The sequence below is a fragment of the Archocentrus centrarchus genome, chromosome 5 (assembly GCF_007364275.1).
Source record: "Archocentrus centrarchus isolate MPI-CPG fArcCen1 chromosome 5, fArcCen1, whole genome shotgun sequence".
Lineage (NCBI taxonomy): Eukaryota > Metazoa > Chordata > Actinopteri > Cichliformes > Cichlidae > Archocentrus > Archocentrus centrarchus.
In genome coordinates this window covers 22,509,504-22,535,411 of record NC_044350.1, presented here as the reverse complement: position 1 = coordinate 22,535,411, position 25,908 = coordinate 22,509,504, and the positions used below count along the sequence as shown (strand labels likewise).

The following is a 25,908-nucleotide window of genomic DNA, read 5'->3' as shown; positions in this document are numbered from 1 at the left end:
CAATGGTCAGAACAGGAACAACATCTGCAGAGTCAGCACCACCAATGACCACCAATGAAATTACTCCTACTACCTACATGGATCAATCCACAATAAGTAGTTTTGTAACAAACCTCGAGGTTATCACCAGTTCACTTTCAACATTCACTTCAGAAAGCACTCATTTTCCCAAAACCTCCCCTGAACACAGTACTGAAACTGCTGTAACAGCCACTAGTACAACAGAGCATCCACCAACAACTCTGGAGACTTCTGAGACGACGACGTCCTTAAACACAGAAGTTCCAACGACTTCTGTTACAACGACAATGGTCAGACCAGGAACAACATCTGCAGAGTCAGCACCACCAATGACCACCAATGAAATTACTCCTACTACCTACATGGATCAATCCACAACAAGTAGTTTTGTAACAAAGCCAGAGGTTACCACCAGTTCACTTTCTACATTCAGTTCAGAAAGCACTCGTGTTACTGTAACCTCCCCTGAACACAGTAGTGAAACTGCTGTAACAGCCACTAGTACAACAGAGCATCCACCAACAACTCTGGAGACTTCTGAGACCAGAATGTCATTAAACACCGAAGTTCCAACTTCTTCTACTATGACAACAATGGTCAGAACAGGAACAACATCTGCAGAGTCAGCACAACCGATCACCACCAATGAAATTACTCCTACTACCTACATTGATGAATCCGCAACAAGTAGTTTTGTAACAAACCCCGAGGTTACCACCAGTTCACTTTCAACATTCAGTTCAGAAAGCACTCTTTTTACTGCAACCTCACCTGAACACAGTACTGAAATTGCTGTAACAGCCACTAGTACAACAGAGCATCCACCAACAACTCTGGAGACTTCTGAGACCAGAATGTCGTTAAACACCGAAGTTCCAACTTCTTCTACTGCAACAACAATGGTCAGAACAGGAACAACATCTGCAGAGTCAGCACAACCGATCACCACCAATGAAATTACTCCTACTACCTACATTGATGAATCCGCAACAAGTAGTTTTGTAACAAACCCCGAGATTACCACCAGTTCACTTTCAACATTCAGTTCAGAAAGCACTCGTGTTACTGAAACCTCCCCTGAACACAGTACTGAAACTGCTGTAACAGCCACTAGTACAACAGAGCATCCACCAACAACTCTGGAGACTTCTGAGACCAGAATGTCGTTAAACACAGAAGTTCCAACTTCTTCTACTGCAACAACAATGGTCAGAACAGGAACAACATCTGCAGAGTCAGCACAACCGATCACCACCAATGAAATTACTCCTACTACCTACATTGATGAATCCGCAACAAGTAGTTTTGTAACAAACCCCGAGATTACCACCAGTTCACTTTCAACATTCAGTTCAGAAAGCACTCGTGTTACTGAAACCTCCCCTGAACACAGTACTGAAACTGCTGTAACAGCCACTAGTACAACAGAGCATCCACCAACAACTCTGGAGACTTCTGAGACCAGAATGTCGTTAAACACAGAAGTTCCAACTTCTTCTACTGCAACAACAATGGTCAGAACAGGAACAACATCTGCAGAGTCCGCACCACCAATGACCACCAATGAAATTACTCCTTCTACCTACATGGATCAATCCACAACAAGTAGTTTTGTGACAAACACCGAGATTACCACCAGTTCACTTTCAACATTCACTTCAGAAAGCACTCATTTTCCCAAAACCTCCCCTGAACACAGTACTGAAACTGCTGTAACAGCCACTAGTACAACAGAGCATCCACCAACAACTCTGGAGACCTCTGAGACAACAACGTCCTTAAACACTGCAGTTCCAACTATTGCAACAACAATGGTCAGAACAGGAACAACATCTGCAGAGTCAGCACCACCAATGACCACCAATGAAATTACTCCTACTACCTACATGGATCAATCCGCAACAAGTAGTTTTGTGACAAACACCGAGGCTATCACCAGTTCACTTTCAACATTCACTTCAGAAAGCACTCATTTTACCAAAACCTCCCCTGAACACAGTACTGAAACTGCTGTAACAGCCACTAGTACAACAGAGCATCCACCAACAACTCTGGAGACTTCTGAGACCACAACGTCCTTAAACACCGCAGTTCCAACTATTGCAACAACAATGGTCAGAACAGGAACAACATCTGTAGAGTCCGCACCACCAATGACCACCAATGAAATTACTCCTACTACCTACATGGATCAATCCACAACAAGTAGTTTTGTGACAAACACTGAGATTACCACCAGTTCACTTTCAACATTCACTTCAGAAAGCACTCATTTTACCAAAACCTCCCCTGAACACAGTAGTGAAACTGCTGTAACAGCCACTAGTACAACAGAGCATCCACCAACAACTCTGGAGACTTCTGAGACGACGACGTCCTTAAACACAGAAGTTCCAACGACTTCTGTTACAACGACAATGGTCAGACCAGGAACAACATCTGCAGAGTCAGCACCACCAATGACCACCAATGAAATTACTCCTACTACCTACATGGATCAATCCACAACAAGTAGTTTTGTGACAAACACTGAGATTACCACCAGTTCACTTTCAACATTCACTTCAGAAAGCACTCATTTTACCAAAACCTCCCCTGAACACAGTAGTGAAACTGCTGTAACAGCCACTAGTACAACAGAGCATCCAGCAACAACTCTGGAGACTTCTGAGACGACGACGTCCTTAAACACAGAAGTTCCAACGACTTCTGTTACAACGACAATGGTCAGACCAGGAACAACATCTGCAGAGTCAGCACAACCGATCACCACCAATGAAATTACTCCTACTACCTACATTGATGAATCCGCAACAAGTAGTTTTGTAACAAACCCCGAGATTACCACCAGTTCACTTTTAACATTCAGTTCAGAAAGCACTCTTTTTAATGCAACCTCCCCTGAACACAGTACTGAAACTGCTGTAACAGCCACTAGTACAACAGAGCATCCACCAACAACTCTGGAGACTTCTGAGACGACGACGTCCTTAAACACAGAAGTTCCAACTACTTCTGTTACAACGACAATGGTCAGAACAGGAACAACATCTGCAGAGTCAGCACAACCGATCACCACCAATGAAATTACTCCTACTACCTACATTGATGATACCGCAACAAGTAGTTTTGTAACAAACCCCGAGATTACCACCAGTTCACTTTCAACATTCAGTTCAGAAAGCACTCGTGTTACTGAAACCTCCCCTGAACACAGTACTGAAACTGCTGTAACAGCCACTAGTACAACAGAGCATCCACCAACACCTCTGGAGACTTCTGAGACCAGAATGTCGTTAAACACAGAAGTTCCAACTTCTTCTACTGCATCAACAATGGTCAGAACAGGAACAACATCTGCAGAGTCAGCACCACCAATGACCACCAATGAAATTACTCCTACTACCTACATGGATCAATCCACAATAAGTAGTTTTGTAACAAACCCCGAGGTTATCACCAGTTCACTTTCAACATTCACTTCAGAAAGCACTCATTTTCCCAAAACCTCCCCTGAACACAGTACTGAAACTGCTGTAACAGCCACTAGTACAACAAAGCATCCACCAACAACTCTGGAGACTTCTGAGACAACAACGTCCTTAAACACTGCAGTTCCAACTATTGCAACAACAATGGTCAGAACAGGAACAACATCTGCAGAGTCAGCACCACCAATGACCACCAATGAAATTACTCCTACTACCTACATGGATCAATCCGCAACAAGTAGTTTTGTGACAAACACCGAGGTTATCACCAGGTCACTTTCAACATTCACTTCAGAAAGCACTCATTTTACCAAAACCTCCCCTGAACACAGTACTGAAACTGCTGTAACAGCCACTAGTACAACAGAGCATCCACCAACAACTCTGGAGACTTCTGAGACCACAACGTCCTTAAACACCGCAATTCCAACTATTGCAACAACAATGGTCAGAACAGGAACAACATCTGCAGAGTCCGCACCACCAATGACCACCAATGAAATTACTCCTACTACCTACATGGATCAATCCACAACAAGTAGTTTTGTGACAAACACTGAGATTACCACCAGTTCACTTTCAACATTCACTTCAGAAAGCACTCATTTTACCAAAACCTCCCCTGAACACAGTAGTGAAACTGCTGTAACAGCCACTAGTACAACAGAGCATCCACCAACAACTCTGGAGACTTCTGAGACCACAAGGTCCTTGAACACTGAAGTTCCAACTATTGCAACAACCATGGTCAGAACAGGAACAACATCTGCAGAGTCCGCACCACCAATGACCACCAATGAAATTACTCCTACTACCTACATGGATCAATCCACAAGTAGTTTTGTTACAAACACTGAGATTACCACCAGTTCACTTTCAACATTCACTTCAGAAAGCACTCATTTTCCCAAAACCTCCCCTGAACACAGTACTGAAACTGCTGTAACAGCCACTAGTACAACAGAGCATCCACCAACAACTCTGGAGACTTCTGAGACGACGACGTCCTTAAACACAGAAGTTTCAACTACTTCTGTTACAACGACAATGGTCAGAACAGGAACAACATCTGCAGAGTCAGCACCACCAATGACCACCAATGAAATTACTCCTACTACCTACATGGATCAATCCACAACAAGTAGTTTTGTGACAAACACCGAGGTTACCACCAGTTCACTTTCAACATTCACCTCAGAAAGCACTCGTGTTACTGTAACCTCCCCTGAACACAGTACTGAAACTGCTGTAACAGCCACTAGTACAACAGAGCATCCACCAACAACTCTGGAGACTTCTGAGACCAGAATGTCATTAAACACCGAAGTTCCAACTTCTTCTACTACGACAACAATGGTCAGAACAGGAACAACATCTGCAGAGTCAGCACAACCGATCACCACCAATGAAATTACTCCTACTACCTACATTGATGAATCCGCAACAAGTAGTTTTGTAACAAACCCCGAGGTTACCACCAGTTCACTTTCAACATTCAGTTCAGAAAGCACTCTTTTTACTGCAACCTCACCTGAACACAGTACTGAAATTGCTGTAACAGCCACTAGTACAACAGAGCATCCACCAACAACTCTGGAGACTTCTGAGACCAGAATGTCGTTAAACACCGAAGTTCCAACTTCTTCTACTGCAACAACAATGGTCAGAACAGGAACAACATCTGCAGAGTCAGCACAACCGATCACCACCAATGAAATTACTCCTACTACCTACATTGATGAATCCGCAACAAGTAGTTTTGTAACAAACCCCGAGATTACCACCAGTTCACTTTCAACATTCAGTTCAGAAAGCACTCGTGTTACTGAAACCTCCCCTGAACACAGTACTGAAACTGCTGTAACAGCCACTAGTACAACAGAGCATCCACCAACAACTCTGGAGACTTCTGAGACCAGAATGTCGTTAAACACAGAAGTTCCAACTTCTTCTACTGCAACAACAATGGTCAGAACAGGAACAACATCTGCAGAGTCCGCACCACCAATGACCACCAATGAAATTACTCCTACTACCTACATGGATCAATCCACAACAAGTAGTTTTGTGACAAACACCGAGATTACCACCAGTTCACTTTCAACATTCACTTCAGAAAGCACTCATTTTCCCAAAACCTCCCCTGAACACAGTACTGAAACTGCTGTAACAGCCACTAGTACAACAGAGCATCCACCAACAACTCTGGAGACTTCTGAGACAACAACGTCCTTAAACACTGCAGTTCCAACTATTGCAACAACAATGGTCAGAACAGGAACAACATCTGCAGAGTCAGCACCACCAATGACCACCAATGAAATTACTCCTACTACCTACATGGATCAATCCGCAACAAGTAGTTTTGTGACAAACACCGAGGTTATCACCAGGTCACTTTCAACATTCACTTCAGAAAGCACTCATTTTCCCAAAACCTCCCCTGAACACAGTACTGAAACTGCTGTAACAGCCACTAGTACAACAGAGCATCCACCAACAACGCTGGAGACTTCTGAGACGACGACGTCCTTAAACACAGAAGTTCCAACGACTTCTGTTACAACGACAATGGTCAGACCAGGAACAACATCTGCAGAGTCAGCACCACCAATGACCACCAATGAAATTACTCCTACTTTCTACATGGATCAATCCACAACAAGTAGTTTTGTGACAAACACTGAGATTACCACCAGTTCACTTTCAACATTCACTTCAGAAAGCACTCATTTTACCAAAACCTCCCCTGAACACAGTACTGAAACTGCTGTAACAGCCACTAGTACAACAGAGCATCCACCAACAACTCTGGAGACTTCTGAGACGACGACGTCCTTAAACACAGAAGTTCCAACGACTTCTGTTACAACGACAATGGTCAGACCAGGAACAACATCTGCAGAGTCAGCACCACCAATGACCACCAATGAAATTACTCCTACTACCTACATGGATCAATCCACAACAAGTAGTTTTGTGACAAACACCGAGGTTATCACCAGTTCACTTTCAACATTCACTTCAGAAAGCACTCATTTTACCAAAACCTCCCCTGAACACAGTACTGAAACTGCTGTAACAGCCACTAGTACAACAGAGCATCCACCAACAACTCTGGAGACTTCTGAGACAACAACGTCCTTAAACACTGAAGTTCCAACTATTGCAACAACAATGGTCAGAACAGGAACAACATCTGCAGAGTCAGCACCACCAATGACCACCAATGAAATTACTCCTACTACCTACATGGATCAATCCACAACAAGTAGTTTTGTGACAAACACTGAGATTACCACCAGTTCACTTTCAACATTCACTTCAGAAAGCACTCATTTTACCAAAACCTCCCCTGAACACAGTAGTGAAACTGCTGTAACAGCCACTAGTACAACAGAGCATCCACCAACACCTCTGGAGACTTCTGAGACCACAACGTCCTTCAATACCGAAGTTCCAACTACTTCTATTACAACAACAATGGTCAGAACAGGAACAAAATCTGCTGAGTCAGCACCACCTGTCACCACCAATGAAATTATTCCTACTACCTACATGGATCAATCCACAACAAGTAGTTTTGTGACAAACACTGAGATTACCACCAGTTCACTTCCCACGTTCAGTTCAGAAAGCACTCTTTTTACTCAAACCTCCTCTGAACACAGTAGTGAAACTGCTGTAACAGCCACTAGTACAACAGAGCATCCACCAACAACTCTGGAGACTTCTGAGACCAGAATGTCGTTAAACACCGAAGTTCCAACTTCTTCTACTGCAACAACAATGGTCAGAACAGGAACAACATCTGCAGAGTCAGCACAGCCGATCACCACCAATGAAATTACTCCTACTACCTACATTGATGAATCCGCAACAAGTACTTTTGTAACAAACCCCGAGATTACCACCAGTTCACTTTCAACATTCACTTCAGAAAGAACTCTCTTTACCAAAACCTCCCCTGAACACAGTACTGAAACTGCTGTAACAGCCACTGGTACAACAGAGCATCCACCAACAACTCTGGAGACTTCTGAGACGACGACGTCCTTAAACACAGAAGTTCCAACTACTTCTGTTACAACGACAATGGTCAGAACAGGAACAACATCTGCAGAGTCAGCACCACCTGTCACCACCAATGAAATTATTCCTACTACCTACATGGATCAATCCACATCAAGTAGTTTTGTGACAAACACTGAGATTACCACCAGTTCACTTCCCACGTTCAGTTCAGAAAGCACTCTTTTTACTCAAACCTCCTCTGAACACAGTACTGAAACTGCTGTAACAGCCACTAGTACAACAGAGCATCGACCAACAACTCTGGAGACTTCTGAGACCACGACGTCCTTAAACACCGAAGTTTCAGCTTCTTCTTCTACAACAACAATGGTCAGAACAGGAACAACATCTGCAGAGTCAGCACAACCGATCACCACCAGTGAAATTACTCGTACTACCTACATGGACCAATCCGCAACAAGTACTTTTGTAACAAACCCTTTATTTACACTGACAACCAAGCAGCGTCTTACTATGCCAGAGAACACAGTTACATCTAAAGCAAGTCTATCCACAGAATCACAGCCAGTGACCATAATCTCCTCGTTGGGGCCTTCAACTTTCGACCACACAGCACCAAGTCTAACAACTGTCGGTTCCTCAGACACAACCAATGCGGTGTTGACACCAGTGACCGTCCAACCAAACTCAGATTCCACCATTACCATCCATACATCTTCCACAATCACCTCCAACACCTCACTGTTGTCACAGTCGACTGCTGCAGCCACTAGTGAAGCAACAACAAATGAAAACCCGAGCAGCAGTCCTAAAACATCTTCACCAACTACATTGACTTCAATGACTTTGACATCAACAAAAATATTCAGCACAAACATAGTTTCAACAGTTAGTCTTTCACCATCCACCACATTCCCCTCCTCAAATATTACTGCCACTGTGACGACACCATTTACAACTGCTCAGTGTCCCAACTGTCAGTGTAATCTGGGAAGCTGTGTGTTCAATGCAACACTTAACGGATGTCAGTGCCTGTGTCAAATACATGTCTTTGGAGATACATGCTCTTTTGGAGAAAGCAACATTCCTATTGGTGAGAATTTTAATTTCCAAATGCTGTTTCTCAAAACATTTTTATCAACTGAAAATATCTTTTGAATTCTTTTTAAAGACATTGGCATTTTGAAATGTGATATTTTAAATCTTGTTTTCTGTTGTTTTTTGTTTTGTGTTTTTAGTATTTTTTCCCCCAGTTTTTCATGTTGAAGATAAATTATCTTCATGATGCCATTAATTCAAGACTGTCAACATTTTTTGCAGACACTGGCAGATTCCCAACTCGAAAAGCAAATATTACTTTGAAAATCAACATTACGTACACAGAGGCATTTAATAATTTAAGTTCACACGAATCATTGGATTTCATTAATAAATTAGAAAACAAGGTATGGATGTTTTTCATTATTGCATGATTTGATAATTACATTCAAGTCATATTACAATGTATTTGTTTAATATTTAATTGCATGGCAAGAATAGCAGCTATCATTCACTAAGTATTTTTTCACATTTCCTTTTCCCCGTCTAACACCTGTGATAAAAACATTTAGAGTTTTTGCTTTAAGCATAACCTCATGTTTCCTTCTTCACAGCTCGTAGGGCTATGCAAAGAAGCAGACCCCCAGTCCTTTAAAACAGTGAAAGTTATCAAATTAAGGCAAGTTTTTCGTCAGCATTCATAACAATATTTAATACGTTTATTGTTATTTTTTAATCAAGAACTAGCTGTTTTCTTAAAACATTTCTACTGTTCTGTTGTAGTCAAGGAAGTGTTGTTGCAGAGAGTGTGGCGGAGTATATCTATGAAAACAATGAAACTCAAATCCAGTTTATTAACACCCAGCTTGATGGGGTTTTGAGGAATATCCTTCAAAACCAAAATAACCTAAATAAGATTTCTTTGGCCTTTAATAATGCAAGTGTGCAGTTAAATAATCTCACCTTGCAGTCACCTCCAATAACAAGTAAGTATACTACATGTTCTAAACATAAAGCACAGTCAATCTTGATTCAGTTTTTCAAAACTTCTCTTGTTTGTTTTATACTGAATACACATTTTTTTAATCATTTAGATATCACAGATTTGGAGCCTTTTGTTAACTGTTCTCAGTTTGCCAATTACACTGCTGAGATTAGTAATGGTCAATGGCAGTGTGTTGGACCTTGCAAGACAAACCCTGATTACTGCCATGGACATGGGGAATGTCTCAATGACATTTACAAAGGCCCGGCTTGCAGGTAATGCAATACCTTTAAGATACATACAGGCCAACATGGCTCAGCCAATATGTTTTTTTTTTCTTTCTCAATACTAATTTTTTTAACCTTTTGAATTTATTACAGGTGCTATGAAAACAGCCTAGAGCAGTTTTATGGTCCACAGTGTGACCTCTTTCGCAGAGGTCCAGGTTTCTATGGAGCACTGTTTGGCTCACTGGCAGTAGCACTCCTGCTCTTGATTATAATCATCATTGCTGTCATTATCAAAAAGAGACATATTTGCACTTGGTGGGTTATGATGCCTAGTGTGCCTTTTCCTATATAGTACTTTGGGGAAAAAATTTGTTTGTCTTTGTGTTTAATCATTAAGGGAAAAAATAAACAAATATCCTTTTTTAGGAAAAGAAGCAACTCTTATAAGGGTAGACTGCGTTTTTTGGAGGAAGATTTCTTTGACTTCTCTGATAGAGGTATGACCTAGTTTATTTCTCATATTCACAGATTCAGCAGAATAATTTGAAACAATTTCTCAGCAAGGACATCTGCTTTTTGACTTTGTCTTTCAGGAGCTGACGATTTTGGAGTGGCAGGGACTTACAGTTCAGATAGCACATTAAGACAGTGACATTTGTGTATAATATATAAATTTAAACAGTTACTTACTGTTTGAATTGTTAATAATGTAAAATCAGTCAACACTAACGTCCTTTAATTTTAAACATTTGAAAGTCATTGTTGTGATATTTATGATTTTATTTATAATAACTCAAATTTAATGCAAATATTTAAATGTATATTAAATTTTGATATAATATGAGGGCAAAATACAATACTTCTCTGCATTCTTAAACACAAAAGGTCAAAACAATGTATTTTCGTTTTTCTCCTTTCTCTCCCTTCTTTCCCAGCAGGGATGAATAAACAAATGAACAAACAAATAACTAAATACATAAATTTCAATCTCATGTCTTTCTCTGAAAACATGACATATTTGCATTTTCTGAATGCACAAGAATGTTTGTTATCTATAGATAAACACCAATGTGTTGATGTGTTGTTTCTTGCATTATTCATCAAAATTGCTCTGCGTCAAATCTCTGTTGAGTTTATTACAATTATTTTTTACCACTAAATCATAGTAGAACACGAAATACTCTTTATTCAGATACACTCAGTTGACACATTTGTAAACATCTACCCAATTAAAATCATACATAGAAACCATGCAGTAGTTTTACTGTATCAGATGTGTGTTGCTGTTGTTTTTCTAAAATCAGCATCTGTATTTCTGTTCATTCTGAAAACCTTAATACACAAGAAAGTAATACAGACTCATGGAAATCCTTCCCAGAGTCATCACAGTAACCTGTCACTAGATGGCGTAGATATACTAATTTTAATGTGTTGCTTTTGAAGAATGTAAGACGAGGGGGACTATGAAAGACATGCAGAGCTTGGGCCTTTGATGGGAATTTTTAAAAATAATATTTAAAGTAAATAAGAGTGATCCATGGCAAAGATTGCCATGTCTGTGGTAGAGCTTTAATGCTGTAGTAGCAACTTCATCTCTGCAGCCACAGTCCAACATTACTATTCTTACATTTGACTTGTTATTTTACCGGCCTTAGCATGTTGTTCTTTTTTAAACAAGGGGAACAAAAAATACTTTTTGAATGTATCTGCAGGTGTTTCATTATAGAAACACAAAGTTAATCGGTGCCGTTTGAGCTAAACCATTGATTGGGTTTTGTCTCCACCTAGTGCCTCAATAGAGGTACACTGAACCATGTCTACCTTTACTTCATGTTCTACATTTTCTACAAAGGTACTGAGTAAAATTTAACCAGCAGCACTGCAGTCTGAGTTAAATATTGACAAATCACCTCATAGCAAATGATAAGAAATGTTACACCTAAACAAGAAGTTAATGCAAACAATGGGGCTTGTATTTTTTATTTTGTTTTGTTGTTTTGTAGAGTTGCATGTTTTGTGTGTGTGTGTGTGTGTGTGTGTGTGTGTGTGTGTGTGTGTGTGTGTGTGTGTGTGTGTGTGTGTGTGTGTGTGTGTGTGTGTGTGTGTGTGTGTGTTTGTAAAATGGGATGGGACACAGCTCTATGAAGCTCTGTAGACACATAAAACATACATGGTCTCTTTCAGACAAAGAACTGTAGTGTAACCATCAAAGTAGATTTTGTATAGCAATTAAGGCCTTGACGAGACTGTTTTTTGTGATTTGGTGCTATATAAATAAAACTGAATTGAACTGAACTAATAATTACAAATATTTTAAGAATTATTATCATCAAAACTACTTTGTTTCTGTCAATGAGGACTCCGGTTTATTGAGGCAGGAATTGTGTTTGACGAGCAAAACTGAGAGTTAAGTCATACATATTCTATGCTTGGAAAAACAAAAATAAGGGTCAAAACTCAGAAAAGTTCAAAGAATTGATGAAATAGAGCTGTCAGGCTTTCTTTTGTTCCAGTTTCTGTGAACCAAAATTGGAGAGAAACAGAAAGAGTCAACCTGGCACACAAAATAACTAAATTTCATACAGGATCATAAATATCTCTCATGGTTTTATGGCCAAATCTGGGCTTCACAAGTTAAGTCATGAAAATTGTGACAGTGTAGTCCAAACAAGTTACGTCTCCATTCTTACTTAAAGCAGCAATGACATTTAGTGCCACTCAAGGGCAATGATACCAGAAAAAAATAATAAATTCTCTTTAATCTGAGTGCACACTAGTCTCATTGTTAATTTACCCAATGTTGTTTACTTTCTTGGCCCCCAGCAGACTTTTGAAAAGGGCAGTGTGTCTTTCTTTGGTTGCCATAGTACATATCCATGCTGTCGCATAGCAGCTCTCCTAAGTGAGAACCAAGTGAAAAGGTTCGCAGGTGGCCTAGACAACTCAAACTGCTGCCTTCTGTTTCATTGAGAGACTCAGTCCCTGTCTTCAGCAAATCAGCAAAAATCAAAATCACTGAGGTCTCTGCAAATATTGTAATTGGAGCTGAACTGCAGCTTATTTAGTAATTATGGTGTTCACTGTGGTTTTGGTTTACCACAGGGATTCAAATCAAGAGTAAAACACTTGCAACACTGTTAAAAGTACTTTAAACGTAGTGGGCGCAAAGCTTGCTGCCAAGGTATGATGAAGCAATCATGCAGGAGGAAATTTACTTATAACCAGGAAGAGGAAGGCATTCTACTGTACACCTGTCACTCTTCTTTCTCTGGATCGAGGCCAGTCACAATAAAGCACACCATGAGGGTGTGTGGGTGATAAAACAGGCCAAACAGCTGAGTTGAGAGTTCACTCGACAGATTCAAGACACAGAACGAAGCAAGCTCATAAATAAGTCACTTTATTATTGCTTTCTTTTAAAACACTATATACTTATAAACTATTCATAATAACAAATGAAGTTGTTAAATACTGTACACAGCATACTGAACTCTCCCAGTGCATGTTTTCACCACAGCAGTGTTATTTCTTGAGAAACTTGTCTTCATTCAGTTTTAATATTTCTAATAAGACATATGAATACCTTAAGATTAAATAGTTTTTTTTCGCATATGATGTAAACATTTTTCCAAACATTTAAGTCAAAAGCAACATTGTGTTGGTAAGATTTGTGAACAGGAGGAAGAGGAAAAGCATACTTCAATGACCGATTGACCTTAGCAGTTATTTGTTTCCCAAACTGAACACCGTGTTTGATACCAAGGGATACTTCAATACCTGTGCTACATTTTCTATATCATCATGACGCCACGTGAATAATGTACAACAATAAAATTCATACATTTTGTAGGCTGCCAGCAGCCAAAGTCTTTCAGACCACACCTACTGCAATCATGTAAAGCAGGAATGCATGTGCAGAACAGGAAAGTCTGTGTCGGGTAGGTAAACCCTGCACTGTCTTTGTAATGCATTTGTATTAACAGATTAGTCAAACATCTCTCATCAAAGATCTGTTTCATCTAAAATCTCCATATTAGGCTATCTGGTTAGAATGGACTTCGTTTTAATTCATTGTTTATGTGTTTGATCACATATGCGGCTGTTACCTCATCTTTTGTGGATTATAATTTAAAATAACAGGGCGCTTATAAAAATATAAAAATTAATATCAAAGTGAGGTAGTACTTGAGGCAAATTTGTTTCAAGCAATGACTCACAGCTTGACCAAAAATAAGCTTCAATTGGAAGAACAGCACACATTGACAGTCAACAGACCAATTCCTGTGCAACAAAACAGATCTGGAGACTGACAGAAATAAATCAAATGTGTGCACTTCTTAGAGGGCTGTACTAAGAAGCAGGCACTGCAAACAAGTGTTGCACAGTAACAAGCATTGCTGGCAATTCTTTCCTAATTGAAGACTTTTCTAACTGCTGTTCGCATGCACATATGCACAAACGCATCACCGCACATCCACACACAAATACACGCAGATGTTACACCAAAATCAGCTGCACTAGACATTCCAAAATAAACACGGTTAGCTACCAGTAATGAACTCACCTACTAGTACATGTACCATGACAATGTGCCATATGGGAAAAAGTTTTTTTTAAAAATCCCCACAAATTTACATTGATGTAGTTGGCCTGAACAAGACTAAAACTACATCAAGACAGGAAACCCATATCACTGTTGATATATAATAGCAAACAAAATCATGCTAGAATCCTTCATTTTCTTGTAAATTCAAATCGGGCTTATATTTAGACTTCATATATTAAGTGATACATGGTTTCATTACTGACCTTTTTGCCCCTCATGAAATGCACGAGCAGCGTCAAAAAGCCCCAGTGTATCTCACAAAATATCCACACTGTTTCAGACACGAAACACTGAGCACACAAGGTACAAGACCTGCTTGTACCTTCTGTACCGTCTGATTGTACCACATCATTACTAAAGAGAGCAAAATATTGAATGACAGAAAACAAAAATATATAAAAAATAAGCTAGACTGTTGAACTTTGCCCACAATGTTTAGTCAGATACAGTTTTCACAGAAAGTATCTTGGTTGTGACAGCTGTTTCAACATTACCAGTAACTGTATACAGTGCACAAATACCCCATGTGTTCAAAATGCATAAGGGTTTAAAAAAAAAAAAAAAAAAAGTAAAAGCAGCAGTTTAAAGATTCTTAGCGTCCAGTTTCACCATTTTGTCAAGTGGTTTTTGCTCATGTACAGTAGAGTCCTCTACTTCTTCCACAAAAACGTTTCAAACAAAATCCACCTGTGTTTTCTTTCCGGTGTGGCAGTCACAAGGCGAGCCTGCAAAAGGCAGAAGGTAGTAATGTGTGGTGCTGGCCTTCCTGCCGTTCTCCATAATAGGAAGGATGCATGGGGAGCCCTCACTGTTCTGTCTCTGTAAACTCCGACCGCTTACATAATTAGGATTTGGTGCAAAGCTTTGGGTTGGAGGCATGACACCATTACTGTATGTTGGGAGGCTCTTGGGGCTGGGAGTACGGGAGCTACCTCTGGACAAAGGGTCCCTTGGGGGCACTTTGGGTGGTTTGTCCTCATCACTGTAAGCCCCAGATGAGACCTCTGCTGACCAGCGCCTGCAGTCTCCTGTCTTGAGTGTACGTGGAGGTATAGGAGGGGGAACCTCTGGTTTATCCATACCATTGGGGTGCCTTCTCTGGCATGTGAATCGCAGCAGTGAGGGCTTGTGTAAAGATCCAGCTGGTCCAGAATGAGAGCGTCTTAGCTTCCTCTGAGCCTTGTCCTGCAGTCTCTGACAGGCCACTGGCTCAGGTTGTTCCTGTTGCTGCTGCTGCTGCTCATACTGTTCCTGTTCTTCCTGTGGAGGATTTGCTTGATGGTGCTGTTGGGGCTGCTGTGGGCTTTGTGGTCCTACTGGCCCTTCATAATAAGCATAGTTAATCTGCCCACAGTCCCTGAAGCTCCTTCTGCTTAAATTATTTCGAACAGATGATTTAGAATAGGGTTCAGGCACCAGGCAGCAGCTGTCATCTGAACTTGTAAAATATTCTACCTCACTGTCCATAGCCTGCTCATGGGAGATATCTGTCCGTGTGGGAAGAGGGGGAAGAGGCTTAGAACATCTGCTAGGTGTCTGTGGTGGGCTGTTCCCCTCTTGGAATGACAATTTCTTGAACGAGGGGACCACCTGGTCTTTGTCAGCAGAACTTGGGGTGCTAGGTTCAATGTTGTAGGACAGGGAAAGGTTGAAGGGCCAGGGTTTCTTTGGGGGTAATCTCTGTGAGTTGGGACTGTGTTTATGTCCTGCCAGAGAAATACATTTAAAAAATAACCATTAAATGAATGTTACAATTCAAGTTAATTAATGGCAATAAAAATCTAATGCTACAATACCACACTAACACAGATATTCTGATTACAACATTGTGTCCACTATGTGAAATAACAGATACTTCAAAGACAACTGATGCAATGCAGCATTTGTGTATTTCAGGACGCACATACTGTACAAAAAAAGGCAATGAACTCACTCTCATAACTCGGAGGTGGCCCCTTTTGCTGGGCACGATAGCTGTGATCTGAATTTGGAGCGTCCATACTGAAGTAGCAGCTGATAAAGAAGAAAAATTACATTTTAGATTAGTGGAACTTCAAATAAGCAATGTGACATTTCAATATTAACCAAATATGAAAAATCATTCTTTTTAAAAGTCTTCCTCTAATGAAATGCACCACAACACTCACTTGTCCAGCACATGGCGTTCACTCCAGGATGGTTTAGATCCAGCCATGCTGTAACAGTAGCTGCCCCGGAGAAAGGGGTTTTCTATGGGAAAAGAAATCTCCTGGGCAGTCAGGCCCACTGTGGACATACTCCAGGCACCCTCGGGTCGCATCAAAGCCAGGAAACACTCAGATCATCCGGCTGGCTGCCCCTGCTTCTGGTGTACCTATACAAAAAAAACAAAAAAAAAAACAGCCATGAACGACTTTTGGAAAAAGGCTAAAATCAAAAGCAGGGGAAGAGAAACAAAACATTATGTAGAACACACACACACACACACACACACACACACACACACACACACACACACACACACACACACACACACACACACACACACACACACACACACACACATACACACACACACAAAATTAAAAAGCAGAGCTAGCATCCTTTAGTGAACTGCAGAAAAAAAAAGAAAATCAGAATTATCATCTTTCTTGATGCTCAACGGGACAGATATTTTGTGATGGTTTTTGGGTGACAACAATTTCCTTTGGTAGTCCTTTAGCACACTGGTGTCCCAGCATACCTGGAGAACATGCCTTTCAAAATATTCTGTTCACAGTATTCTTCAATAAAAGCAATAGACTAGAGTGGTGAAAAAGGTCACTTCTGCTCATGTCTGCTTTTGTAGACCTGAGGTAACTAGGATGTAAACACACTAGCTATGGGTTTTTAGACTCAATGAAGACCCCCCCGGACACACACAAAAAAAAAAGATAAATTGAAATTGAAGGTAAACACAGGTGTTAACAAATGCTTTACCCTATTTGATCCTATTACTATTACCCTCCGTTTTTAAGAACATATACATGAGTTTTAAATGTGTTATTACAAAGGTGTAGATGTTTCAACTGAAAACAAAAAATACACCCATTGCTTTTTTCTGTAGACAAGTGACTGAGCTTTACATTTCACCTGTAGCTTGCAATCTCCAGGAGCCTGACTTCAGCATTGCATTCATGGGTGTGAACTCTGTAACCAACTTTCGAATTTCAATTTCTACAGACTGTGTCACTTAATAAGTTTGGTTTATTTTAAAACTTGACTGTGCTGCCTGGCCATGTTGCAATCCTGCTCATCTTGAATGGGAACGTAAGGGGCTTCTCCTGTTACCACAGATATACCTGATGTTGCAAGAACTTCCTACATCAAATGACTCGAATGTTCGTGTCATGTCGAGTATGCGTCAGGGCTGTGTAAACAATGTGTACATTATTCAAAGGGGGAGAAACCTGGCAGCAAATTTCTGGGTCAGACATACACTAAAAGCAAAATCTGATCTTACTTTGACCTCAAACTGAGTTTATATGTTAACTGTGTTGCAACCTTAGGAGGAGAACGCTCAGAAAGTCACACAAAAAATGTATAATAAATAAATAGATGACCCTTTACTTTAAAACAAGTGTAACATGGGTAAGTGCAGTTGCCTTTGTTGCACGTCTGAATTCACTTAGACACCATCTTATTGCATTACTGAAGCAAATTTTCAGACAGTAGTCTTTACAATTGAGCCTAGTTTTCAGAATTCACTCAAATACATGCAGGCATCATCCTCCAGATCATCTCTTCTTGAGATCACTAAAGAGGTGCATGCACAGCTAGAGACACACTGTCCTCCTGACAATGTAGGAGTGAGGACTGAAAAGAACACAACTCCCTCATTCCTGGTCTCTTATGAGCCATATTTATGTGCTGCCCTGACAGCTGGTGAGAAACAAAGCAGTAAAACAACAGGAAGCCTGAGCCATCAGTCTGAGCCAAACTGCCCAACAAGGCATGCAATCCCCCCGGCCAGGGTCATTGATTTGGTTCGGCGGGGACGGGAAGCAACATGATCCTTGCTAATGAACCCCCAGGGGCTTGTGCTTCCTCTTGCAACAGGTGCAAAGACAGTTCATCCTGGCAGTTAACCATATTAGCATTTACAGGCAACAGGATTAAACAAATGATGTAGTCATGCAGATCTTTAAGTCAGCTAATTCAGATAATCTGATCAGAGAATGTGGGCCTTTTTATGGTCAAATGTGACTTCTCTGTTTATACAATAAGAGCAGAGGCTCAGGGTGAGTGGGGGAGACAACTTAATGGCAGTGGGCTCTGGAAAGGAGGTCAGCTGAGGTTTCTAGTGATGTAGAACACCATCGGCTTGCCTTTAATTTGAGCTTGTAGTAATCACACTCAGACCTTGACAGAAGGAGTTCACACCCCGCTCATGACACCCCTGCAGCGGTTTCCGAGCAACCATACCCGCTCTACCTGTGCGGCAAGCAAACAGCGCGCACACCCCCTCACTTTACCGGATTGACATAATAATGGTTAAAAGCCCTCCAGCAGGCAGGTGACTCACGCCACAACACACAAGTCAGCTATTTGATGATATACAGTGAATTGTAGTTCCCTTTGTTGAAGAGGAAAAGACATATATTAATGCTGCAGCCCAAGAATTAAACCAGATTATAGGCGTGCAATAAGTCAAAAGTTATATAAGGGATAAAAAATATAAATTTTTTTTTTTTTAATTATCAATATAGACAGACATATATAGCTATTGATTCATACGTTTTCCCCCATTTTTTAAAAAAGATTATTACATACGAAGTTTTTCTTTGTTTTTGGGGGGTTTTTTTTGTTTTTTTTATATATCTTGCTTTGGACTAAAATGCACGTTGCTCCTCTTAGTGGCTCTGTCAGTCCAAAAAAAAAAACAAACAAACAAAATTAATAAAACAAAAAAAAAAAAAAAAAACAAAACAAAACTATACGACATAGAAATCAAAAATAACCCAAATAAGATCTGAAGTTGCACCAACCATTGGTGTCTGTAGTGCTGGCACCAACATACAAAACAACAGACAGACAAGGGTCCATACAGTTGCTCTAAACAGAAATTTCAATTTACTTTCTCAACTCACCTAAATCGCTTCGTAATTTTCTCCGCTGACGGACCCCTAAAGTCCTCTTTGGTAAAATACAGCGCCTCAATTTCTTTTAGGGCCTGATTTGATTCTGTAATCTTCAGATATCAGTTGCATCAGGAACAGGACGCCAGAGATTTGGCGACACGTAGGGATTACTGTGACACTTCTAGATAAGTCTACTAGTCTATTGTAGTGAGCTATGTCTTATAGGCTCTCTGCACTAGCTCCGCCTTGCGCACTTGTACTTAAAGGCACAGGCTTCCTTTTCACCAGTCTGCAGTGTGCATGAAGCACAGAAAACGGAGCGCATATGGAATGCAGTGCCAACCTTGAACGTGTTCAAAAGGCTTAATATAAGTTAACTTGTGTGATGTAATGAAAATCTGCAGGGCTCCATATATCTCTGGATAGAGCAGGTTTGAATTCAAGGACACAGTCAGCTGATAAATTGCACCACTGGGACACATATACATTCTGTTTCATAAACAGTAGACTGCAACAAAAGCAAGCAGTGCAAATCTGCAGGGAGACAGAGGCAGTAACAGGGATAGCTTAAGAGCAGATGACACAAACAGCAGGCAAAGAAACACAGGCAGAGCCCCTCTTATCTCTGCAGCACTCTGCTGCCAACTGAATGGAGCTCAGATGGTTTCGCTGTTCATTTATCAGATCACTCTGGGCATTTTCGTTTAGCAGGACCTGTTCTCTGTTTACCCGAGATTATGCTCACTTAACATGGAGTCACTGAGGAAAGGCAACAAGTTCAGTATACCAGTGTTTTTCTTATTATGGAAATGCATGAGTAATATGGAATATGCAGTCCCTCACACCTTCCATTAGCCTATTTAGACCTTAGGTGGCATTGCATTTACTGTATGACCTAACCTAACTAGGCTAAACAAAACCATGCACACTAACCAAACACAATGATACAATAGCTACAAACAACTTGCAAGTTGAGTTAATATGTGAGAGAAGCAGAGGTGTGTGCGTGCGTGCGTGTCAGGAGAGAGAACAGATTGTTCTTTTGCTTGGAATTGTGAATCCTTTACAGCTTGCTCTCAACCCGAGAGGCCCAAAAGGCTTATCATTACAGATTTGGCCCCTATATTGGATCAGAGCCTCCCTAATCCCCCTTTCAGAATTTTAGGCACATTTTTGGGATTCCACTGGGCCAGTTGTGGCCAGCAGGGCAAAGAGAAGATTTTGCAAAGTGAATAAAAGACCTAAGTGTCAGAGTTTGGATTAAAAGATCTAAATAACAAACTATAATTTTATAGATGATGTTGGAAATACTCATATGGAAAGATAAAACTAAAAATGAATACTTGAAAGATGTATAAATATAATCAAAGTTCAAAGGGTCTGCAAGTAATTCAGCTTGAATGCACTCAATCTCTCACCGCAAGTCTTTCCATGTTCCACAAAAGAGACACATTCACTGGGATAAATAGACTTCACCCAAAACTTCTCTCCTCCCACTTCAGCGCTCCTTCCTCGCTCTGCCTGTGAGCCACATCACGATGCCATCACTCACAGGAAGTTCCATATAAAGTTATAGAGGGAGCAGGGGGGGGGGGGGGGGGGGGGGGGGGGGGGGGGAATATAAGCCAGGGTGGAAGATAAGCAGGCAGAAGCAGCCCTGATGAGAGTTTGAGATGGCAGATGAAAGAACTTGTGTCATAGAGGATATACTTCCCAGGAAATATTACACCTCTTTTTCTTCAGTTCGGTCTCATGACTCACACTGAGTTCAATCCACGAAAATCAGTAATCTCCCCTTGCTTGTGGAAAGGAAAGGAATTTCCCTTTGTGCTTTGTCCAACACTAAGGAATACTTTAAAAATCAGTTATGATCCCTCAGCTGATTGCAGTGGCTCTCTCACCAACAGTAAGAGTGAAGTGTGGTTGGAGACAAGGCAAAAAAAAAAAAAAAAGCATGATTACTGTAAATGATTTATTCAGCATGGAGGTCACAGCATTGATTGCCCCTGCCTTCTGAGGTAATTCAATTATGTCTATATTCAGACTGAGTCCAAAGTTCACACTGATATATACACAGCAGCAAAAAGGTTTATTGTTGCAGTGACATCAACCTTGTAAACCTGTAGTAGATTCCAGGTTTTGCTCTAGACTGAAATTCAAAGTTGAACAAGCATTTAAAGCAGAGGCAACTTTTGACTTCTATGAAAACATTATTTGAGCCTTTAAAGCAAGACAGTTAAAGCAGATTACAGAGGTATTATTTTTTTGTCTTCTTGTTATTTTGTGTGTGTATGAGTTTGCCTATCCAGTCTACATGTGTTTTGTGGACTTGGAGAAAGCATTCGACCGGATTCCTCAGGGTATCCTGTGGGAGGTGCTGCGGGAGAATGGGGTGTCTGGCCCGTTGTTGCGGGCTATTCAGTCCCTGTACAACCGCAATGAGAGCTTGGTCCGTATTACCGGCAATGAATCAGATTCATTTCCTGTGGGTGTTGGACTTCGCCAGGGCTGCCCTTTGTCACTGATTCTGTTCAGAATTTATATGGACAGAATTTCTAGGCGTAGCCAAGTGGCGGAGGGCTTCCGTCTTGGGGGCCTCAGAATCTCATCTCTGCTCTTTGAGGATAATGCGGTCCTGTTCGCCTCATAAGGTGGTGCCTCCAACTCGCAGTGGAACGGTTCGCAGCCGAGTGTGAAGCGGCTGGCATGAGAATTAGCACCTCCAAGTCTGAGGTCATGGTCCTCAGCCGGAAAAGGGTGGAGTGCCCACTCCAACTCAGGGACGAGTTGCTGCCCCAGGTGGAGGAGTTCAAGTATCTCGGGGTCTTGTTCACAAGTGACGGGAGAAGGGAACGGGAGATTGACAGACGGGTTGGGGCTGCATCTGCACTGATGCGGACACTGCACCGGTCTGTCGTAGTGAAGAGGGAGCTGAGCGTGAAAGCGAAGCTGACGATTTTCCGGTCAATCTACGTCCCTACCCTCACCTATGGTCATGAGCTTTGGGTAGTGACCGAAAGAATGAGATCGCGAATACAAGCGGCAGAAAGGAGCTTCCTCTGAAGGGTGGCTGGCCTCTTACTTAGAGACAGGGTGAGGAGCGCAGCCAATTGAGAGGGGTTCAAAGTAGGGCTGCTGCTCTTCCACATCGAAAGGAGCCAGCTGAGGTGGTTCAGGCATCTGACTAGGATGCCTCCTGTGCGCCTCTTGGGTGAAGTGTTCCGGGCAGGTCCTACCGGGAGAGGGCCCCAAGGCACACCTGGGAGCACCTTGGGGTCCTCCCTGATGAGCTGGTAGAGGTGGCTGGGGAAAGGGAGGTTTGGGTTTCTCTGCTTAGGCTGCTGCCCTTGCGACCCGGCCTGGATAAGTGGAAGAAAATGGATGGATGATGGATGGATGGATGGGATATATATTTGTTTCATCTAATAAGATCGCTATCTCTATAGCTGACCACATGTCCCCAATACAGTTGAGATGCACTAATTTTGGTGCTCTAGTCACTCAAAGATGGCATTAAAAAACTAAACAGAACTGTGTAGTTCCAGACATGATAGATTACTGACATGTTTGTCAGAAAAAAAAAGAGCTTTTAGGTTTTGCATGGCTCTCATGGTCACATTTTTCAATGGAGATGGAGGCTTTAGCTTATTTCAGAATAACCAAAAGGAGTGAATTAAATGTTCTGGTGGTTCGTTTTGTTGCTGCCAACAAGCCTGTTTTTGCTTATTTTAATGAGATAAGTTAATGCTTAATTGTACACAAAGGAACAGAGTGCAAGGCCACTGGAAAAAAATGCACTTTTAATTTCAGCCTGACTGCATTCTCCCCTCACTCTTTACACTGGAGATGAGAAGTGCCTCCCGTCAGTGCAGCTGTGAGCACCACAGCCAAAGCTCATGGCTGACACATCACTGTGTATACTGCTGGATCGTAGTTTGGTCTGGCAGACTCACACACACTTGGCTCATGCCGTGGAAACAAAACACAAATCCCCAGGCAACGGACTGTCATTTCTCACTACAATGTAAATACCACCATATTATAGCACTTCTTCTTACTAACTGTACCAAACTTTGGAGAGTCATCCAGCTGCTTGAATTATTAATCACTTCCTGTATTGGTAATTCTGGGAAATAGAGGGATTTTAGTGTCAACTGAGTCACTCACAGGTATTTTCTATTTCAGAGAGCAGCGTAATCTAAAGCAGCAATAACAAGTCATCATTGCCTCACTCCTCAACATTGTTATGTTGAGTGGTTCAAGTGCACCCACAGCCTGCTGTTACTAATGGGTGGAGCGAGCCAGTCCGCCTCCTTGATGATGACAGGGTGTGTTTAGTCTCCAGGATTCAAGGATCAATTTAGACAGAGACTGGGGGAGTTACTGGCGAGCTCATCCTATGACTGAATCAAAGTCATGTTAGTAATTATTATTGTGGTAAATATACATACTGGGCAGTATGTGGGAACATACTTCGACTGCTTTCACACATAATCCCATTTGCAGAAACCCACACAAACAGCCTGATTTGTGTCTGATGTTCTGGGGAGAAGCTGTGAAAGCGACAGCTGTGGAGTGATGGAGGACGTCACGCTAGTTTGACTCGCTCTCCAGACGCTGAATCAAAGCCAACTTTTCTCACAGTCAGCTCCACTGGAATTTAATAGGACTGACTGACACAGATGGAAAGTGGCTTCTAATATGCCCCATTTTGTGTCTCACAACCAATATTCACTGTGCATCACCATTTCATTTTCTGTTCTGGCTGTAGTGGGCAATCTTTAAGGGCCTCATAAAAAATACATTACCAGTTTTGTGCAATCTAACACCTGTACTGTCTTTCAAACAGAAGTTTCTGGCATTAGGCCGACGAGTATCCCAGGTTTCCGGTGTTTCTGTAGAAAAGAATAAGTTTAAGCTTCACTTGGTATAGCAATCTATTAATCTTAAGTAATGACTGATAGCTGGGGGAGTTTTCTCTTTCCATGATTTCCTGCTTCAGCTTCACCCATGGGAGATATCGAAGCGCAGGACACAGTGGGACCTGAGGCTCCCTGATCTTCTGATAAAGATTTCAGATGTTGTCCACCAAGGAGATCAGAAGGCTTGCCATGAAGGTGGTGGGAAGGGGAGCGCACATCTAAGAGACATAAATCAATAGCCACTGGGTTAAGAAAGCGTTGCTCTCTAGGTATACCAAGAAGACAGAAAAACACATGTGTAATGAAGGACGCAGTCCACACATGAGCTACAGTCAGTGAACTCAACAAATCCTGTTTTCTCATTTGTGTGTGTGTCAGTGATTGTGTATGAATGTGTGCATAGCAGAGCTGGATGACAGGGACTGAGTCATCCAGGGCAGAGTATGTTCTTTGTGAGAGTGCCTTTTGTTCCATTCACATGTGGATTTAGGGTGCCTGATGAAATCAGCCAGACTACCTGAGCTGCTGTGGGCAGCAGCCGCATTAATTCCTCACAACAGCAAAGCTCTGGATCACTGCTCACACAAGCCTCTTAATGATTGGGTTCAGGAGAATAAAGTTGAGTTCAATGTCCCATTTTCCATACATTATAAGCTGGTTGGCTGTGCAGACGCATATGTTAGGGGCCAAATGTAGTGCTTCAGGGAGAGAACCCTGCCTGGTCCTTTGCTAAACTCAACAGTAAGGGCACAACAACAGCCTTGAGGCTACAAGGTGAAAACTAAGCCAAATTAATAACTAAACTGCTGTCTAATTTTAAGCACAGATTCAGTTGTTCCAGGATTACATTGGAAAATATTGGATTCTGGTCAGGTACAGCTTCATCGACACATTTTAACAGCTTCGTTAGGGTGCGTGAGAAATGGTCTACAAATGCTTCTTTTTCTATATTTTTACTATACAGTATATAAAATATATGTTTAGCAACCACAAGACAGCAGTGTCTGTCCCCTCTGGAAAAATGTGTTTTGCATGTTGTTTTGCTTTGTTTTCACTCACTATATGGCTGTTTAGTCACCAGAACTTGATTACATTAAAGGGAGCCTGTTATTCTTATTTCCAGTTCTATGTTTTTTTTTTAACTGGACTCTACCAGAGTAGTTTTGCATGATTCACATTTCAAATTTTTCTTATTTACCTTATACTGGGAATAAGAGAGCCATTTTAGCTCCTTTTCTGTTAAAGATACCATCCCTTTAAGCCAGCTTGCTTCTGATTGGCTGCCCCTCATAAAAAATAGGTTTGAACAGCAGGTGGAAGGAGCTACTATATATATATATATATGGAAGAAAACAAGGAAAGGTATAATAGCCCCCCTTTAAGGAAAAGAGTAGGGTTTGATTTAAAAAACAAACAAACTGCTTTGCACATTGAAGATTGATGCCTTGCACTGCATTTAAATGTAACACAAGGGGTTTCTT

General features: G+C 41.4%; 2 protein-coding genes across 2 annotated transcripts; one reads left to right on the top strand and one right to left on the bottom strand.

Moving 5' to 3' along the window:
* Positions 1–1,226: 1,226 nt before the first annotated feature.
* On the top strand, positions 1,227–10,452 carry LOC115779957 (mucin-3B). Its single transcript, XM_030728864.1, has 11 exons — positions 1,227–1,413; positions 4,165–4,347; positions 7,816–8,015; positions 8,514–8,640; positions 8,868–8,992; positions 9,200–9,264; positions 9,369–9,571; positions 9,680–9,845; positions 9,951–10,115; positions 10,227–10,297; positions 10,394–10,452. Exons 1-11 carry the CDS (start codon positions 1,227–1,229, stop codon positions 10,450–10,452), a joined length of 1,551 nt encoding a protein of 516 aa, XP_030584724.1.
* Positions 10,453–13,200: 2,748 nt separating this feature from the next.
* errfi1a (ERBB receptor feedback inhibitor 1a) lies at positions 13,201–19,683 on the bottom strand. Its single transcript, XM_030730485.1, has 4 exons — positions 19,515–19,683; positions 16,554–16,759; positions 16,340–16,419; positions 13,201–16,112 (listed from the first exon to the last, which is right to left on the bottom strand). Exons 2-4 carry the CDS (start codon positions 16,703–16,705, stop codon positions 15,079–15,081), a joined length of 1,266 nt encoding a protein of 421 aa, XP_030586345.1. The 5' UTR covers positions 16,706–16,759; positions 19,515–19,683; the 3' UTR covers positions 13,201–15,078.
* Between the last annotated feature and the right edge of the window lie 6,225 nt (positions 19,684–25,908).

What these genes read in the sequence shown, in the direction of transcription:
- LOC115779957 (XM_030728864.1), top strand. Translation starts at nt 1,227, where the DNA reads ATGGTCAGAACAGGAACAACATCTGCAGAGTCAGCACAACCGATCACC. An exon ending in AGAAAGCAACATTCCTATTG is followed by an intron (nt 8,641 to 8,867) that starts GTGAGAATTTTA and finishes CATTTTTTGCAG; the next exon opens with ACACTGGCAGATTCCCAACT. An exon ending in TACAAAGGCCCGGCTTGCAG is followed by an intron (nt 9,846 to 9,950) that starts GTAATGCAATAC and finishes AATTTATTACAG; the next exon opens with GTGCTATGAAAACAGCCTAG.
- errfi1a (XM_030730485.1), bottom strand. Translation starts at nt 16,705, where the DNA reads ATGCGACCCGAGGGTGCCTGGAGTATGTCCACAGTGGGCCTGACTGCC. An exon ending in GAACGCCATGTGCTGGACAA is followed by an intron (nt 16,420 to 16,553) that starts GTGAGTGTTGTG and finishes CTTCTTTATCAG; the next exon opens with CTGCTACTTCAGTATGGACG. An exon ending in GCCACCTCCGAGTTATGAGA is followed by an intron (nt 16,113 to 16,339) that starts GTGAGTTCATTG and finishes TTTCTCTGGCAG; the next exon opens with GACATAAACACAGTCCCAAC.